General features: G+C 40.6%; 1 protein-coding gene across 4 annotated transcripts; it reads right to left on the bottom strand.

The window, feature by feature from the left end:
- Window positions 1-483: 483 nt before the first annotated feature.
- uspl1 (ubiquitin specific peptidase like 1) lies at window positions 484-17,671 on the bottom strand. 4 transcript variants are annotated; one of them, XM_074610119.1, is made up of 10 exons: window positions 17,471-17,630; window positions 17,114-17,182; window positions 15,174-15,330; window positions 14,345-14,467; window positions 13,304-14,255; window positions 12,325-12,435; window positions 9,371-9,500; window positions 7,021-7,146; window positions 5,067-5,227; window positions 484-2,726 (listed from the first exon to the last, which is right to left on the bottom strand). In XM_074610119.1, the coding sequence occupies exons 2-10, from the start codon at window positions 17,137-17,139 to the stop codon at window positions 982-984; spliced, it is 3,531 nt and encodes a 1,176-aa protein (XP_074466220.1). In that variant the 5' UTR covers window positions 17,140-17,182; window positions 17,471-17,630; the 3' UTR covers window positions 484-981. The 4 variants fall into 4 exon arrangements, with proteins under 4 accessions (XP_074466220.1, XP_074466221.1, XP_074466222.1 ...); XM_074610120.1 differs by lacking the exon at window positions 17,114-17,182 and having other exon boundaries at window positions 17,471-17,628; XM_074610121.1 differs by lacking the exons at window positions 15,174-15,330; window positions 17,114-17,182 and having other exon boundaries at window positions 17,471-17,671.
- Between the last annotated feature and the right edge of the window lie 828 nt (window positions 17,672-18,499).

The raw sequence follows: 18,499 nt of genomic DNA, 5'->3' as shown, positions 1-18,499 counted from the left end.
GCCGATATTTAAAAAGGGAGATTTCAATTACTTACATATTTTTGTTCTTTTAGATTGTAATCTTGCTGCATATTTAACCCTACATTCCCAGATTCACTGGATTTTGTCGTTGCATTACATATTGAACTTTCATTTTAACCATACAATGCATGTTATTTCCTGCATGCATGCTACTTCCTTTGACACTAAATTGTACGAAATGTTCAACTATATTTTGTAATATTATCTTCATTTATACTATCATGTTTGATGTCTGATTGAACGTACCTTAAATTATGCTGAATTTCTGTAAATATTTCTTCTTAAACTGGGTTTTTTATTTTCACAAGAGTATTGATCTTTCAGTTACAATAAGTCATAATCAGTAATAGTTTTGCTCTTAGCTACAGTCTCGGATTGATCAGTACTTTGAGTTTGTAATATGTGCAAAACTGTGACTCACAAATACCACAGTGCTTGAATGACTTCAAACACGTATTTACAGAAACTGAAAATATAAATATTTTATTCCTCTATGAAGATGCTGAAACAAAACAGACATTTTTCCTAAATATCATAATTATGACATTTTGTACAAAAAACACGAGTCATCTAAAGTATTAATTTAATGACACTTTAGTGAAAGTTTAATGAGAATTTTCAAGTATTTTGTCAAAATAAAAAAACAACAAGCAAACAAAGCTTTGGCTGTAAATACGATCGCTTCATACAACCCAGTTACATACAGTATTTACACTATAAAGTGCCAAACTAGCAGAGAGTTTTAAGGTTAACAAATGTCATCCATCCAACATGTTAACATGCATATAATCCACCAAAATGAAAAGCAACATAAATATGCAGAGAGAGATTTCACTACATTAAACCTGCAAACTGCATCTTCATGTGGAACAGTTCATTTTGCATGATTGTCCTCATGATATGAAGTAATGCTGTCTGTGCTTGGAGCTTACAGACAACACATATCCCCCCCCCCACAGATCAAATGAAAAGTTCAAGTGCACTGAGCGCCTCCGTCTCCATCTCAGTCGGACTCTCAGCCACGGCCTGTGAGAGAAACTCTTCCAGGAAGTTTTCGTTGTTGGGCGCGTTCATTTGTGACGCCGCACCCACTGCGTTGACCCCACGGTCCAACTGTTCTGCTCCGTCTTGGCCGATGGCGAGCATCTCGAGGAAGCCCGTGCTGTCTGGCGAAAGGTTGCTGGCCGTCGTCGCCGGCGAGAGCAGGTCCGAGAGGAAGTCGTCGCAGACGGAGCCGTCGTAGGTGCTGGAGGTGACGGTGATAGGCGAGCCAAGGGCGGTGCTGTCCGGTCGGAGGCTGGCGCCACCCAACATTTCATTCAGCTTGGCGAGCTTCTTCTTCTTTGCTTTCAGTTTCTTTATCAGCTTGTACCTGAGGGCTTCTGTGTCGCTGAGACCCGGAGGAAGCTTCGAGGAATGGCTGCCGTGTTTCTTTGAGGAGAATACTTCAGGGAGACGTGTTGCTCCAGGCACAGCGAGCGACGTGCCAGACGCCGCTGTAGTGTTCGTTAGAGATTTCAGGAGCTGAGGCAGCGTTGGTTTGCCGTTGAGAAGAGCAGGAGACGGGAGCGGACTCGGGGTGTTTGAGCTCTTTGCGCCGAACCCACAGTACATTTCTGCAGCTTTTAGCGGGAGACCCTCGCTCTCTGTCCTGAGCTGTGGTTTCTGGAAGAGTCCTCCAGGTTGCAGTCTTCTAACAGGGTTGGGCGTTGAGTGAGATGGAGGAGTGGGCTTAACTTTACCTGAGGTGGGTGGGGGTTTAGCCATCGATTTGTGAGCGTGGCTTAGTGGGTGTTTGCTGAGCAGGTAGGACCAGCGAGCGTTCTGATCAGACATTGTGGGACTTTTCTGACCGGTGATAATGGGTGAGGTGTCTGTAGAAGACACAGGGGACGCTTGCGGTGTTTCAACAGGTGGTGTGTCACCAGGAGCAGCTGCGGCAGTCACGGGTTCGCTACCGATTACTTTGGAGGGCCCCGAAGATGCAGGTGTTGAAATATGTGGAGCTGCTTTTGGCACGGCTGCCTTTTTAACTTTTTGTCTGCCAGCTGCTCTCCCTCTCCCTCTCCCTCTTCCTCTCTTGCCACCGGGCACGAATGTCGGATCACTGGACGATCCGTCCTCGGATGAAGTGGAGGGGGTGGCGAGCTCAACATCAGGGTCGTGAGCCACTTCACCCCCTGTTGCAGCGGAGGAGCTATCCGGCGTAGAGTCAAGTATTTCAACGTGTCTGGGAACGCTCAGCTCCTCGGTTTGTTCGCTGTCGTTTAAAGGCTGCATTTCTGAATCAACTTTTAATTCCACCAGTGTGAGCGTAACGATGTCATTAAGGGAAAGGCCGTCGAAGGTGTCGAGCAGCGTCGTGGAACCTATCGATGTGTCGACGACGGCCGTCGTGTCCATGATGCTGCTGCCGTCTTCAGATGCAGAGAGGGCACAGACGATGTCGGTGTCGTCGTGAGACACGAGGAGAGACTGGTCGGGAGTACAAGCCAACGGTTCGTCTGCCGAGTCGCCTCGACCGGGGTTCATCTCATTTCTAGATGGGTTAGATTCAGCGAACGTGCTGGAGGGCGAACAGGCACGAGGGTCTTTATCCTCCTCCGCCTCCCAGAAGACGAGGTGCATCTCCTGAGCAGGGATCGAGAGCTTTTGGTGGGTCTGACAGACTGGGTGTTTCAGGTCGTCATATTCCAGCCACGATCCTGCGAGGAAGAGGTACGACAATACATGTTTAGAACTAAAAACAGCACAAAAATGTTTCACTGTTATTAACAATCTCTTTTACAGGAGTCAAGACAGCAGCAGCAGCACATAGAAAAGAACATAAAAATTGTGAATCATAACGCAGACTAATAATAGAATAGATCAAATGTGGAAAGAATAAACAAATATTAGTAGAAACCTTAGCTAACAGGCGAGGAAAAACTGTCATGGCCATTTTCAAAGGGGTCCCTTGACCTCTGACCTCAAGATATGTGAATGAAAATGGGTTCTATGGGTACCCACGAGTCTCCCCTTTACAGACATGCCCACTTTATGATAATAGAAGTAACAAATCACTGGCACTTGCGTTTCAGCTATGACGGCTTATAGCTGAAACACGTTTCCTTGGATTGCCCAGAATAAACCAATACAGACTCTTTATCTTGGGGTGCCGGTGATTTGTTTCTTCTGTTCTTACCACTACCTGGCAGCCGATACTGTTCAATATTTGGAGACGTGCTCGCTGCTATTTTCTATTTTCACTTTATGATAATCACATGCAGTTTGGGGCAAGTCACAGTCAAGTCAGCACACTGACACACTGACAGCTGTTGTTGCCTGTCGGGCTTCAGTTTTCCATGTTATGATTTGAGCACATTTTTTATGCTAAATGCAGAACCTGTGAGGGTTTCTGTACAATATTTGTCATGTTTTGTGTTGCTTATTGATTTCCAATAATAAATATATACATACATTTGCATAAAGCCCATCTATTTGCCCTATCCCATGTTGATAAGAGTATTAAATGCCTGACAAATCTCCCTTTAAGGTACATTTAGAACAGATAAAAAAAAATATTTTTGCTAACAAAAATGATTAATCGCAATTAAATATTTTAATCAATTGACAGCCCTAAATACAATATCTATAAATGACAATGAAACAAGCCCTACATGTAAATGGCTGGAGTCTTCTGCAGTTTAACATTGCATGAATTGTCCAGCAGAATGTGCTGTTGGCAAACTTCAATGAAGAGGAATAAACATATCAACCTTCATGTGACTCAACCAGAAGCTGAAGTATTTTGTGATTATTTCTGATACAGTTCAGTTATTCATGTAAAAAAAACTGTGATAAATGTCACCCTCCAGGGGTTAATTTAAAAAAAAAAAAAATTATTTTAAATTAATTAAGTAATTGCTCTCTAATCATGCAAACCAGGCTGCCATTACGAACTACTTATTTTACCTACATTTCGATGTAAAGACAATGGGCCACATGCAAGAACCACTCGTACGAACAGATTCGTTTTGAAGTGGGTTGTACGAGTGATTTAGGAGAACTTGTCGCATTCATAATTTTCTCGTATTTAAAATTTTCTCTTAGGTACGAACACAATATACGAGATGTCCAGACCTGTTGTAGGAGTCATGTGCAATAAGGCTGCTGTTATCCAAAACAGTTTTTCACTGATGGATTGACGCATTGATGGATTACTTTGAAGCAATTTTGAGTTTGAAAATCCTATTTTCCTAATTACACTTCATAATTATGTTGACATTTTGTTTGCCTCAATTCAAATTATAACGTAATGCTAAATGTATTCATAAAACCTAATATCATTAATTTAAATTGGCCATTGTTTATTATTATTATTTAAAACACTTCAATATCAATATGAACATTTGCAAAATGACTTCATTTACACACTAATTGACGGTTTATTTGTCTCTATTTGTAATAAGGTCAACAGAAAGTGTAAACAGGCGCGTCATGGCTGACTTACATCTTTTTCAAAAAAATTACTTGCTCCCACACACACTTTTCTCTGCTTTATTTGTCAACGTTTCGGTCCTTGTTGAGAAAAGTGTGTGCGGGAGCAAGTCATTTTTTTGAAAAAAGTGAATATTGGAGGGGATCTACTCCCAGCACCACAAACAATTTTGAGAATGTGCATGTTTTCCTCTCCTTGACGACTTACATCTTTTGTCAGACCCTTTTGGAAGAGAGTGTGTCTGTAGACAGCGTGCTGATATTCTGGCAAAGGCGGATAAATGGGGCAGGACGCGTAGCCTTATACGGTATAGTAATTATGGAAATTCACAATCATAAACCTGTGCTCATTTACGCACAGGTAGCATTCACCGTGTTTACGCAGGTCATTTACACGGTTATCTGAAGTTAGGAGCGTTTACTGAATCTGACGTGGCACACTCGTACGAGCCAACGGTACAAAAAAAAAAGTTAAGACAAGAATATAAAAACGTTGTTGCATGAGACCCATTCTTTACATGTCATATCAGTGGAAACAGGTATTAAAACTATAAAGGATTACCTACCATCAGAATTACAAATCCAGGTGACAAAGTGTTTGAGTTGATGGTTGTACTGTATGACAGTGGTGACAGAGTAGCGTTTCCCCTTGAAGGTGAAGGTGTAGATTCTGACATCGTTGTCAGGAAGTCCCTCTACGAAGTGCAGAGCAAACACTGGAGGCACGCTAAACAAAACACAAAGCAAAACGTCTGGTTAAATGGATGACAAAGTGAAGGACGAAATGCATTTACACACCAGGGGCGTTTTTTTATTTTTAATTCATGCGATTAATTTGCATGTCAATATATTTTTTCAAAATGATTTTGTCAAGAATACTTTCGCACAGAACACGAGTATTACTCAGCGAAAAAGTGGTGACTTTTTTTTTTTTTTACTCGGAACGATGTCGATTTTCTGAGCTTTCACACCATGAATAAAAGGCATCAACCAATCACGTTGTGGTTCCTATATTTATGAAACAACAACACGGAGGGTCCGCAGTCCAAACCAGGACGGTTTACTTTATTACTCCTTTCAACCTTGACAAAGTAAGCAAAGACAAGATCCACTCCTTCCTTTCTTAACTCTCACAATAAAACCCCCAGACATAGAAAATTTGCAGGTGAGTATTTCGCATTTTCGTGTTGTTTATTCATTAAAGGCCTCAAGAAGGACTTTCTCCAATGAATATGCTGGATATGCCATGGTTAAGCTTAACATTTAATTACAAAATACAGATTAATCTTTTCTTTGCAGACAATTTCCAATTTTGAGTATTAGTTATTTGTAATTTCAATCTTCCCGGAAATCAGTTACAGCCACTATACGACAGAGAGTTCTTTGGCTCAACACCTGTAGACGGACTATTAAAGTTAATTAGTTCATGTTTGGTGTAGCTGTGGAGCAGCACAGTTTCTTACCGTGTCCCGTATAGTAGACAGTTTTTTGTCATCCCAGTATTCTGCAAATTTCTGCTCAATTTGGCTATAAATGTTTGTATTTTTAAAATCATACATCTGACTTTGTTGGGGATAATCTGGAGACCTACATAATTATTCAATAGCTAATATGTTTGTTAAAAGGGCATCTTAGGGATGCACCGATATCCGGCTGATACTGACTCAAATACCTGAATGTTAAAGTTTTGACCAATTTTCTGCTGCATTAAAAGGTTTACACTAGGGCTGACCCGAATGCTTCGAAGCTTCGACTGTTGCCATAGTTATTGACCTTCTAATCAGTATTAGAATGCTTTAGGGTTTTTGTTTGTAATAATATTGTATTAATACCAAAATAGTCCATGAAATAAGGAACTAGAAGTGCACTCGGAGAGCGCAGACCTCCGCCAAGGCAGGTTTCATGTACGTCCCTGTGGTGGCCTGTGGTGGCCTGTGGTGGCCTGTGGTGTTAACGCACAGGCTGAGCGGAGTTATTAAAAAGAATTCCCGAAGCCGGATCATGATCCGGATCGCCACCAAAATCTAATGGATTTTTCATTGTGCAATATTTCTCACCAAAGCTTCGACAGCCCTTGTTTACATTTGAATTGTTATTCCTATATTTTACCAAGTTGCTGGTGTACGAATAATTAATTTAATAATAACTAACAATTCACTAAATTTACCTTTTTGCCTTACTCATAAAAAAATAATCCCAGTCACTCCCACACAGTGAGGCATACAGCTTATAAATTAAACGCTGGTATCGGATCGGTACTCGGTATAGGTCGATACCCAAAGCCCAGGTATCGCTATTAGGACTGAAAAAGTTGGATTGGTGCATGCCTAGTTGACAGAATAATCAATTTACCTTCCGTGCGTCAACAACTACAGGATAATGATTTCCTAAGAGTAGATGTAATTACTTTGTAAATGGTGGTCTGATTGGAAGCAAATTCTTACTAAAAATCTCACCACTAAAATACAGTGGTCTTAATTTCCAATTGTAGTTTTTCACACACAAACACACACTTCTTACCTCTCCAGCACCATAGTCCTCCTCTGATTCTTCTGGCGGCACACATTGCACGGGGCCAAGTGGACCGCATCAAGTGGGCACCAATCAGGCAAAACATTTGTGAAGGTGGGGAGAGTTTTCACAACCCTGAAAAGTACAGCGTCAAATACGTTTAGGATTTATACAATTTCACAAAAGAGGAGCGTGTATTAGAGAATAATTATATTTTCCTTACAATGTGGCATCAACATGTCAACAGTGAATATTAGTTGTTGTATCTGAGATATCCACATATAATGACCACCAGTTTATCTTGTATCATCTATTGATTTAGTAATAACACAACGCTTAATACAGCGGTCTGATTAGCATTTGGTGTGGTGAACCATTCCTAATAGACAGATGAAGAAAGACAAAAAAGCCTTTCACACAGAACTCGGTTTGAGCTGCGCTCGTCACTAGGTCCAGCGCACAGTAGTGTTGGGCAATTGGACAAATATATCGGACGTCGGCAATTGGCTGAGTACACTGCCAGTTGTTTTTTTGGGGCGATTTTTTGGATGATGTTTGTCATTTTATTTTGCTAATTTAATGGTCTGTCTCTGAAGATCGAGAGCCACTCAGCCGCTGCTCAGTGGACAGAGAGAGAGGCAGCGGGAGAAAACAGCGTGCAGAGGCGATAGACAGTAGATATCTAACTGAAATAAGGGTTTATTTCGACCGAACCATCGATTGGTGATTGTTGGAAAGACTAACCAACGCGGTATTGGTGAGTTATTGCAGCGAAAAGCCGTTGGGGCGCTACGTAAGCAATTGGAAATAATGGGTTTCAGAGTGCAGTGGTGCCATTGTTGCTTTCTATGTAAAAGGCCTTTAACAATGTACCTCTGAAACAATCCGTCTTAAGCATCCACCAAATCAGTGCTGAAACGTTTAGCACCTCAATCAGTTAGTTAATTAACACAAAATCAAGCAAGAGACGTCACTTTGGGATCTGGAAAACTGCGATGGGCCTTTTTCACTGCTGTCTGGCATTTTATGGACTCAACGAATAATTGATTAATCATAAAAATTAATTGACAATTTATGAAAATAATCTGTTAGTTGCAGCTAGGGATGTCAACGGTTACAACTGAAAATATTTTTGCCCCAGTTACGCATGTCGGTCTATAGTTTAAATTAACATCCATATCAACAACCCATGTTAACCAAATAGGCTGTTCAGACAGGACATACCGCAGCCGGTCCCGGTGTGTGTAAGGCTGCAATCAAACCAGATCAGGCGTTGTGGCGATTCGCCCTAGGGTTGTGCGGCGGTGTGGGAGAGTCACTTTAATGGCCCAATAACTGCCACGATTAACGTCTTTTGTTTCCTCATGGCTGGGTTGTACAGCTCTGGATCGCCGGTTACGTGACTGGCTGCCGCAACATGACGTCGGGTTGTGTTTCTCCAAAAGTTGATTCTGTTTCTATTTTTCAGACGCAGGCCGCTGCGTTCTTTTGGCAACCACAGTCGTGGCCGCAGCATGAACGCACTACCCCATTCAAAATAAATGGGATAACCTGCGTTTTCGCCGCCACGCCTTATCTGGTGTGAATGCAGCCTCAGACACAGCTGGACGGACACGCACACACACATACATACTCTGGGTGTTTGATGGGAGCACCCTTAACAATGACCTGATCAAAATGTGGCAATAAACTTCAGCAAAGCCACAATAAAATAAAACGAAAGGCAAGATATTTACAACACAAAACATTACAATTTCAGCACCTCTAAATGGACAGCGCCAAAGGTCATTGAGTCAATGTTCGGGCTAGACTGATATCCCTAGTTGCAGCCCTACGCTCGATTCTCCCAAGATACTGTGGTTCTCACCACCACAACTGGGTAAGTTTGCACAGCCATAATAGAATCATAACTGACTTGTGGTGGCATCATTTCATATCATGACTTTGCACTGTTCTGTACAGGTTTCAAACGGCTTTACTGGATATCTTTTCTCCATCAAACCTGTCGCTAATAACCAAAACTTAATGAACAGAGTTTTAAGCCAGTACTGGAGACTATTAACTGTCACTTTTGGATACATGAGCCAAAGTCCAAAGAGATTAAAAAAAATAAATAATCCATTTATTAACAAGGAACGTATAGCAACTTGTCTTCAGAGATTCATTAATCTATCAAATATTCCCAACTCCAAACAAACCTGAGGCAGAGTGGGCCCTAATCCAATTGCTGTGGTGAGTGATGTGTTTGTTCCCAGAGTGATTACTTTCTCTGCGCTTTCAATCTCTGAAGCAAATTTCAAAAAAGAAAAACCCCTCAATTTAAAATGTGTAGTATTTTATCACGTGTTTCATCCCCTACCTTTCTTTCGTGGCGGTTTTGCATTCGCTGCACTTGAACTCCCAGTGAAAGGTTGACTGGAAGAGAGGCTCCACCCAAGAGTCCATCTTTAGCAGCAGCGGCATGGCAAATACCGGAGTTTCATTTTGACCTGAAAGGCGAAAACATGCAGCCGTTAAGAGAATCGTCACAGGTACGAGTGCTGACAGAAGCTGCGGTTACTCTCTCCACTCCCAGGTAATTTCAAAGAATTTAATCCGTGGATGTGATATGGGTTGTATGTTCGAGATCACATGTGTCTGCACGCCTGAAAATGAATAGTGTCTGCATTGTTTCCTCCCTCACTATCCGCACCCATCCCTTTGTCTTTTCAGTATGCAAAGAGTGAGACACTACGCAAGTTTTCTCACTTTCATTAAAGCCGAGTAAAATTGTAGGTTTGCATGTCCAAACCTGTCACTTTGCGTTATCAGGTGATAATGGTTGCTTTGAAATGACAAGATTAACGCTTGCCGTGTTTTCGTGCCAAATATCTCATGCACAATACATCAAGGTGGAAAAAAAACAACAGCATTAAAAGGTAATTAAGCACATTAGCGGTCTGAAAACCTAAGATGGAGCCTTTCACATTGTGTATAAGCTATGTGACAACATGCTGCAGAATCAACTTGCAAAAACAACACTGACTACTCCTTTATACACTTCTTTTTGTCGCTGTAATCTGTTTGGCAACAAAGTGGTATCCGGCAATTTGAAATGTAGTACTCGTGAACAGAAGGCTTGAGGGGCCCTGGTAGCACGGTGTTGTTGAGTTTGAAAAACATTCGCTCAGACATCTCTCCTTTGCTCACAATAGCTTGGCACGATTTGCATATTGTTCCTGAACTGGCGCTGGTTTCCTATCAGTGCTGGTGGCTCCAGAAATACAGTCCAAAGAGATATTTCTTTATATTTATTAACTTGTTTATATCTATCAGCTCCTCTACAGCTACGTGGGAAAGTCTGTTCTTGCTTCTCCAAACTCAAAAGGAAAATTACTAGGGCTGTTATAGTTAACGCTCTAATAACACGCTAAGGCAAATTTCGTTCTTTAACGCATTGACACAAACGATCTTTTAAAGCTACGATGAAGAATACCGACATCATTTTTCTGAAAAGTTTGGTTTTAATTAGTTATTTGATGCTATAAAAAGGGTGTGATGTCATGATTGACAGCTGTGATTGACAGCTGCTCTGAGTGAAGTAGTCACAGCCGGAGGCTCGTGGATTGTACGAGAGGAGATGTAACCTTAACTTTCCATAATCGTCTCTAGTCTGTGTGATAGAACGTGCCGAAGGGGAGACGCGTCGTCCATCTTTAAATACAGTCTATGGTCCCATGTAGGGGTGGGCGATACATCGAATATAGTCGATGTATCGCGGCTTGTCCCACATGCGGTGTATAAAATGACTATATCGCGAACATCGACTACAAATTGTCATGTAATGTTTTTAAGCCACCCCGCCGGCATGAGACTCGCTGTGGCATTTCCTTCTCTCCCTCTGGCTCCCTCTCAGACACACACACAAATGTCACAAACATCGCCTCCATCCAGACCTCTCTCCTGGGCGAGTGTGTGTGACGTATTCGGTCGGCGTGTTATTGTATTTGGAGGGAAGCCGTGGAGAGAGAAAGCCCGGAGCCCGGAGAAAGCGAAAGAACTGAAGCGGCAAAGCAAGTACGGTAGCGAGAACATGACCAAAGCAACCAGAACCCGCCCAGAAGCAAAGGACTCCGGCTTCCTCGCTATCCAAAGCAATCCCATATGACAAAAAAAAGGGTAAAATGCAAAGAAATCCCGGCCGCTGTAAACAACTACATCGCAACGCCGGTTAGCGTAGTTGAAAAGCCTGGATTCAAAAGACTCATTAAGACTCTTGATCCTAAATATGAACTGCCTGGTCGCACATTTTTTGCGGAGAAAGCTCTACCGGAGTTATACATTTCAGTGGGAGAAAAGTTGGCCAACCAGCTAACAGAGGTGACCCACTTCTCCATAACTACCGATCTGAACGTCCAGCTAACATAGTAAACAAAGCTGTCAGCCTGAATAGAGTGGACACGATTGCTGTTTTGGCCACACAGTAGGCTACACCTTGTGATTGGTGAGTCTTTCTACACTAGTGGGAAAATAATATTTTTTATTATCAGCAATGTTATAACAGCTTACTGGTGAACATAACAATAAGTTACTTTACACTTATTACACACCATTAAAAACTATCCGTGTGTGTGTCATGTATTTATCAAAATATATAAAGCATGTATTGCCAGATAACTATTTGGTTAAAGTGAATACTGTTTTGTTAAATTGAACTTGTGATTTCCCCCTTTTTGCATGCAAGATTAAAATTGTTCCAATAGAAACCACTAATGAATATAAACAAGAAGGTTTTTAATGCAGACATATATTGCAGGGACTACAAGAATCATCATATTGGTGTGATTGTATGCATCAAAGGGTTAAATCGAGCATTTATTAAGTGCTTAGAGGATATTTGAGAATATCGCGATATATATCGTGTATCGCGATATTGCCGAAAAAATATTGCGATATTATTTTTAGGCAATATTGCCCATCCCTGGTCCCATGTTATAAAAAGTGTCTTTTAAATAGGACAAGTGCACACTGCGAATATACCTCAGGTAGGACACTTCCATTCAGAATGCATTTCTAAATCGATTTCTGAGCGGCAATACCATCTCTGATACCAGCACTCAAATTTGGCTGCCACTGGCCTGAATTGGTAAGAACATTGAAACTATACTGACTCACATGTTGATGAATATGAAAACCTGCACCTACAGTTTCAAAGTATAGACTTGCATCTAGGTAGTGTGGGTCAATGGAGACAAACACTAACTAACAATGTCCAAAAAACATCACTTTCCCATACACAGCTTGGCCGAGTATGTCTTCAGTGACTGAGCTTACCCAGTTTGCAGTGCAGCTTGGGCTGCAATAGTTTGAAGCTTGACATCCTGAGCCTCTGTAGGTCCGCATTGGCCTTTTGTAGCACATGATGTGGCACCCTCACCACACCATCTAAACAGAAACAACACACATAAATGCATTGCATTATATTATAAATACAAAACAAAAAACATTCACCAGTAAATTAACTTAAAAGGCTTTTCAGTCAAGTAGTAGTCAGCACTACATTTGAACTCATATGGCAGTATCTCTTTCATGCAAACATGTCAGGGTCAGTTCACTAGGGCTGTCCTCAACCAAAGAAATTCTTAGTCAACTAACAACACGATTTTGTTGACTAATCAATCAGTTGATTTAATTGACGGATCTGTGAACGTGAGCTTCTCCACAAAGAATCACAAAAAAGCACCACTTTAAATCTTGTGTTTACCAAAGATGTGCTCTTAAGTTTCTAAGAAAAAAGTCAATCGGCATGAAAAACAACTAATCGACTAAAGAAACCGATTAGTGGACTAAGAGGGGGCAGCCACAACCAAATCACCAAAAAAAACATTTTCTCAATTAACCCTTGCGGTATCTAGCAATGCAGACGATTTCAGTTAATGTGCCCAGATTTTGATGCATCCACCTCTCAAACATCTGCCACCATCACAATACAATGGAGGAAAGTCATACTGCTGTAATATTTCACTGGTCAATGTTTTGTTTCAGCACAAACAAGTCTCAGGAATGGATATCTTAAAACCTGGGCAACTCAAACCACAACAAGGTGCAGAAAAAGAGAAATTATAGGTGACTCAGCTCTTCAGTAGTTTAAGATCAGTGTATTTTTAAAAACAAGAACAACAGAGGCAAAGAGGGAATTAATTCTGACTAACTTTCTGTTGTAGATGCAATGCTGCAAAATAAAAAACACCACACAGCCTGTTGAAATGACATTAGACGCACAGGCATACTGTAGATTATCTGTTTAACTTACCTCTGCCGGTCTGTTGATGGACTTCGATGGCAGCACAAACGTCTTCATATCCTCTCATCAGCTGCCAGACAGACGACCACTGAGGCTCATCTTCAGGTTTACACTTTCTCAAGCTCTTACAGTTCACCAAAGCAACAAGCAGCGAGTCCAACCAACACAGGTTGTCGCTGTTCCTCCAGAAAAGTTGACTGGGAACAGATACAAGCTCCTCTGACTCCGTTATTGTGGTCGAGGGCAAATCCTCAGTTTCTGACTTGATATCCTTACATGCGGTGATGTCTGCAGGCAGTGCTACCTGTTCTGTCCTTGCGGTCTGCTCATTGTGCAGAGACGATGATGTATTGATTTCAATTGAATAAATGTCCTCATTTGTGAAAAGGGACTGATTGGAGTCCAGACTGCAGCGTCTGTTCAGCACCTCAGGAGGACTCTTCACCTGCCTCAAGTCATCCACTGCCTCTGATGCACCACGGTGAGGAGAAGAGGCAGGTTCATCTCCATCAGCGGTCACCAAGGCTTCTGATGAGCACTGCAGGTGTCCAGCTGGTGTCAAGCATGTAGGAGGAGCAAAACCATTTGTACAAGCAGCATCCTCTGGTTCCTTGTCCAGAAGATCATCATCATCTTGTAGTGACTCCCGTCCTGTTGTCTCTGCAACCGGAGACTCCCTGTATCCATTTGACTTCTCATCATCGGTCTTGGGTGCTGCATGTTGGCCATTACTGACAACGTTTACAGCACCAAGCTCTGCTTTGCCGATTAGTGTGTCCGTAATACTTTGTGGCCCAAGACTCTCAAGGTCACATGATCGCAGGCGTTTTTGTACGGGTCCAATCGACTCTTCCTTTTCCAGTGCCAAGGCATTTTTTCTTTTGTTCCCAACAGTGGGCTTCACAGGATTCAAGCCAGCCAAAACATCCTCCAAGGGCTGGCTGACCAGAGGGAAAAGGCACTATGTGGGAAGGGATACGGAAAGGTTAACATGGCAGCTAGCAAAAAAGATAGTGTATCTATGTATGTGCCAGCAGTACTGGGACTTACCTGTGGGTTTGTGCAGAGGGTGATTGACTCCTGGAGGTTGATGTGGTAAGAGCGCAGAGCGTAGGTCAAGCCCTTCGAAGTACACCAAGGACAATACTCCAGCGAAGCAGCCCTTTCCTGAACCTTTAAAAAAAACAACGTAAGGCCACAGAAACTTGGTATTAATAAAGACCATAAAAAAAGGATGACTGTTTTACTATTTTCATATTCAAACCAAAGTCATCAAACAGTTTTAAAGAACATGTAACGCTGCACAAAAGTTACATCTGATTTTCACCATTCATGCACATTCAATTTTAGCCTGCATATTTTCATCAGATGAGTGGAACTTCACTGCCATGTTTCAGCATCTTTTTCATTTCTCCACCACTGTCAGCAGCATTCGTTATTATATTCTTCCAATACTCATCTGTACACATGCATTAGAGCAGGTTTTACTTGTTTACCTTGCAGAAGTGAAGCATACAAGAGTAAGAACTGCTGAAAGTTATTTTCATGTTTTAGGGTTTGCTTTTTTCTCTCTCAAAACTTTGGCCTCGGGTTTCTGCTCATCAGTGTGAGTGACAGTTTAGTGAGGATGAATTACACACACAAACACAGTACACAGTTTCTCATACAACATACATAATGTATACAACAATCTGTGATTCCACACATCATTATATGTTTCAAGACCACCAAAAACTTTCGCCTTTTACTACTAAAGATTTCCGTTTGTGTTTTTTTTTTTTGATTTGGATTGGTACTGCACAGTCACAGTATCTTTCAAATACAATTTTCAGCTTTGCGCAAGTGACAACTGTTAGAGGAAAACAAGAGCTCTACTGACTTTTCCCAAATACCCTGCCAGTGGTGAGGCCAAAGCCCCCAAACCAGTGTCTTCACCAGTCATTGGCAAACCACTGCTGCTCTTCTGGTCCACGGCCATCCGGTACCACTCAAAAAATATTACCATGTCACTGCAACCTGGCTCACCTCCGAAGGAGCTGGGGAGAACAATACAGCACCACAGAGGGCAATGTTACTCAATGCCTTCAAGTTATGAAAGTACATGTAAATGCACTCTGCTTCAGAGTAGGACTATAAGATGATATACTGTATACCGTGAGACTACAGAAATTCGTAAACCAAGATTTTTCTATATTGTATAAAATGAATATCTAGTTAAATTGAAAGTAAGGCTGCCAAAGTTAACGCGATAACACTTTAACGCAAATTCGTTTTAATGCCACTAATTTCTTTAACGCATTAACACAACTTGCTATTTTTAGGTTTCAGCAGGCTTTTTAGAGCTAGAGTGAAGATACTGGCATCATATGAAACTAGAAAAACCTAAGGAATCCATTGGTACCAACCATCTCATACTAGCTTGTTGTGAAGGAGGCTAAATAACGCTTCAAACTTACGCAAAATTTTGGTTAGGAAACACTGGCATGGCCATTTTCAAAAGGTTCTCTTGACCTCTGACCTGGGTTCTATGGGTACCCACGAGTCTCCCCTTTACAGACATGCCCACTTTATGATAATCCGATGCAGTTTGGGGCAAATCATAGTCAAGTCAGCACACTGACAGCTGTTGTTGCCTGTTGGGCTGCAGTTTGCCATGTTATGATTTGAGAATATTTTTTTACACTAAATCAACATTTGACAACAAACAATATTTGTCATTGTTTTGTGTTGTTAATTGATTTCCAATAATAAATATATACATACATTTGCATAAAGCAAGCATATTTGCCCACTCCCATGTTGATAAGAGTATTAAATACTTGACAAATCTCACTTTAAGGTACATTTTAACAGATACAAAATGTTTTGATTAATTTGCGATTACATATTTGAATTAATTGACAGCCCTAATTGAAAGCAATGTTACAAAACAATTAGCAAAAAGCTTTATGGCAATATTGAATTTACAGGATTGTGCATTCATGTCAAAGTACTTTCATCTGTCAGGTATTCAATTCACTGTATTGGTATATAAGTTTATTTAGAAATTTTAATTTCTGGATTTTTTAAATATATTAGTAATAATATAAAATGATTATTGTACAAGATTTCATTCATACTGTCCAACCCTACTCCACATTTGTCTGCAGATTTGGTCCAAATGTATATAATTATGGGATTAAGTGTGTTCTTTTACATCAAAACTGTTTTTGCTGATATCAATAATATTACAGGAAATGAAACCAGGACCGGTTTCACTGCCCCTCTACACAAAACTAACCTAAAGAGAGATGTTTGTGGGCACATGTGGGACGACGAGGCCTGTTACAGTATGCTGAAGGACATGAGTAAGTTATATATAGTTGACAAATCTCCCTTTAAGGTACATTTTGAACAGATAAAGAAATGTGTGATTCATTTGTGATTAAATATTTGAATTAATTGAAAGCCCTAATTGAAAGCAATGTTGCAAAACAATTAGCAAAAAGCTTTATGGCAATATTAAATGTACAGGATTTTGAATTCATGTCATAAAGTACTTTCATCTGTCAGGTATTCAATTCACTGTATTGGTAAAAGTTGATTTCGAAATTTAATTTAATTTAATTAATATTATTAGTATTAATATAAAATGATTATGGTACAATATTTCATTCATACTGTCCAACCCTACTCCACATTTGTCTACAGATTTGGTCCAAATGTATATAATTCTTGTGTTATTAAGAGTGTTCTTATACATCAACAGTTTTTGCTGATATCAAGAGGAAATTAAACCAGGACTCAAGCGGTTTCCCTGCCCCTCTACACAAAACCAACCTAAAGATAGATGTCTGTGGGCACATGTGGGTCGACCAGGCCAGCTACAGTACACTCTGCCACCTATAGCTGGAGCACAGGAGTAAGTTTTATGCATTTAACTATTCAAACTGCACACAAAAGTTAGTAATATATGGCACTGTTTTAAGGGCAAAATGTAAAGCTGATAACACCATTAACATCATCTAGCTAGCTATTATACGAAAGGCAAACGTCCTGTTGAGATAAACTCCAAACTAAACTACCAGCCTCTGCACCCGGCTGCTAACATGCTAACACATTAGCCTGACGCCGGTTGTTAATTTCACTCCCTAAAGTCTCATTTTTCTGTTTTCATGAATAAAAACGTATACATACCGACACAAAACTTAAAGTATGTTTGATATTACGATGCTGGTCGGCGAAATCCATCCACGCAGAGCTGTATGTGGTTATAAATCCCCGCCGGCGGACTGAGTCCATGTGCATCCTTCTGCCTGTTCGTGTGAGAAACGTTCTCTTTCCGCCCACCAGCGGCTGTGCAGCGTCCTTTGTCTTCCCCCCCCTCTGACGGACAAAGGTTCCGCTGGCCTCCAATTTGGTAATCCGAGTGAACTGCTGATGGCAAGGCAGCTTTATTTGTGTAGCACATTTCAGCAACAGGGCAATTCAAAGTGCTTTACATAAACATTCAAGAACATTGCGACAAAGTGCAAAAGAACATTAAGACATAATTAAAACATTATAATTATAAAAACATTAAAGATTAGAAAATTTAAATTTAAAAAAAAAAAAGCTAGGATAGAAGCTAAAATAGAAATATAACACACAAGAGTAAAAGCTCTAGTGCAGTATAAGATCATTATCTGGTTTGATAAAAGGCAACAGCAAACAGGAAAGTTTTAAGCTTTGATTGCGGAAGCCTGTGCTCAAGTTGTTCATGTTGGTACTGATGGTTGGCACTGCCCATGAAACCGGCCCTCATTGGTGAGAATACATGAACATGGACATGATAAAAGATACGTTGCATTTTATCACTTCATAAATTATAATTATCTTAGCAATAGGCCTAGGTAATTATTAATAAATAATACTATTATAATAAATTATAAATTTAACTTGTTATATTTTTAGACAAGCAGTTTATATTTCAATCTTAAAAACATTACAAAACATATTCAAGATTTATATTTCCCTTCTAAAATGATGCCTTTGAATGAATATATATATATATTCAAAGGCATCATTTGGCATGATGCCAAGAGCTGCTCAATAAATTGAGCATCTATTGCTCAAGTTATTGTTCATGTTGGTAGTGTAGGTTGGCACTGCCCATGAAACCGACACACTTATTGGTGAGAATACATGAACATGAACATGACATGATAAAAGATACGCTGCATTTTA

Source organism: Sebastes fasciatus, chromosome 16 (assembly GCF_043250625.1).
Source record: "Sebastes fasciatus isolate fSebFas1 chromosome 16, fSebFas1.pri, whole genome shotgun sequence".
In the NCBI taxonomy this organism is placed as follows: domain Eukaryota; kingdom Metazoa; phylum Chordata; class Actinopteri; order Perciformes; family Sebastidae; genus Sebastes; species Sebastes fasciatus.
Note: the sequence above shows the minus strand (reverse complement) of the source record. Positions and strands in the feature narration are given on the sequence as shown.

What these genes read in the sequence shown, in the direction of transcription:
- uspl1 (XM_074610119.1), bottom strand. Translation starts at nt 17,139, where the DNA reads ATGTGCCCACAGACATCTATCTTTAG. An exon ending in TGGCAGGGTATTTGGGAAAA is followed by an intron (nt 14,468 to 15,173) that starts GTCAGTAGAGCT and finishes TTTTTTTTAAAG; the next exon opens with GTTCAGGAAAGGGCTGCTTC. An exon ending in CTGGATTTGTAATTCTGATG is followed by an intron (nt 2,727 to 5,066) that starts GTAGGTAATCCT and finishes TCTTCCTCGCAG; the next exon opens with GATCGTGGCTGGAATATGAC.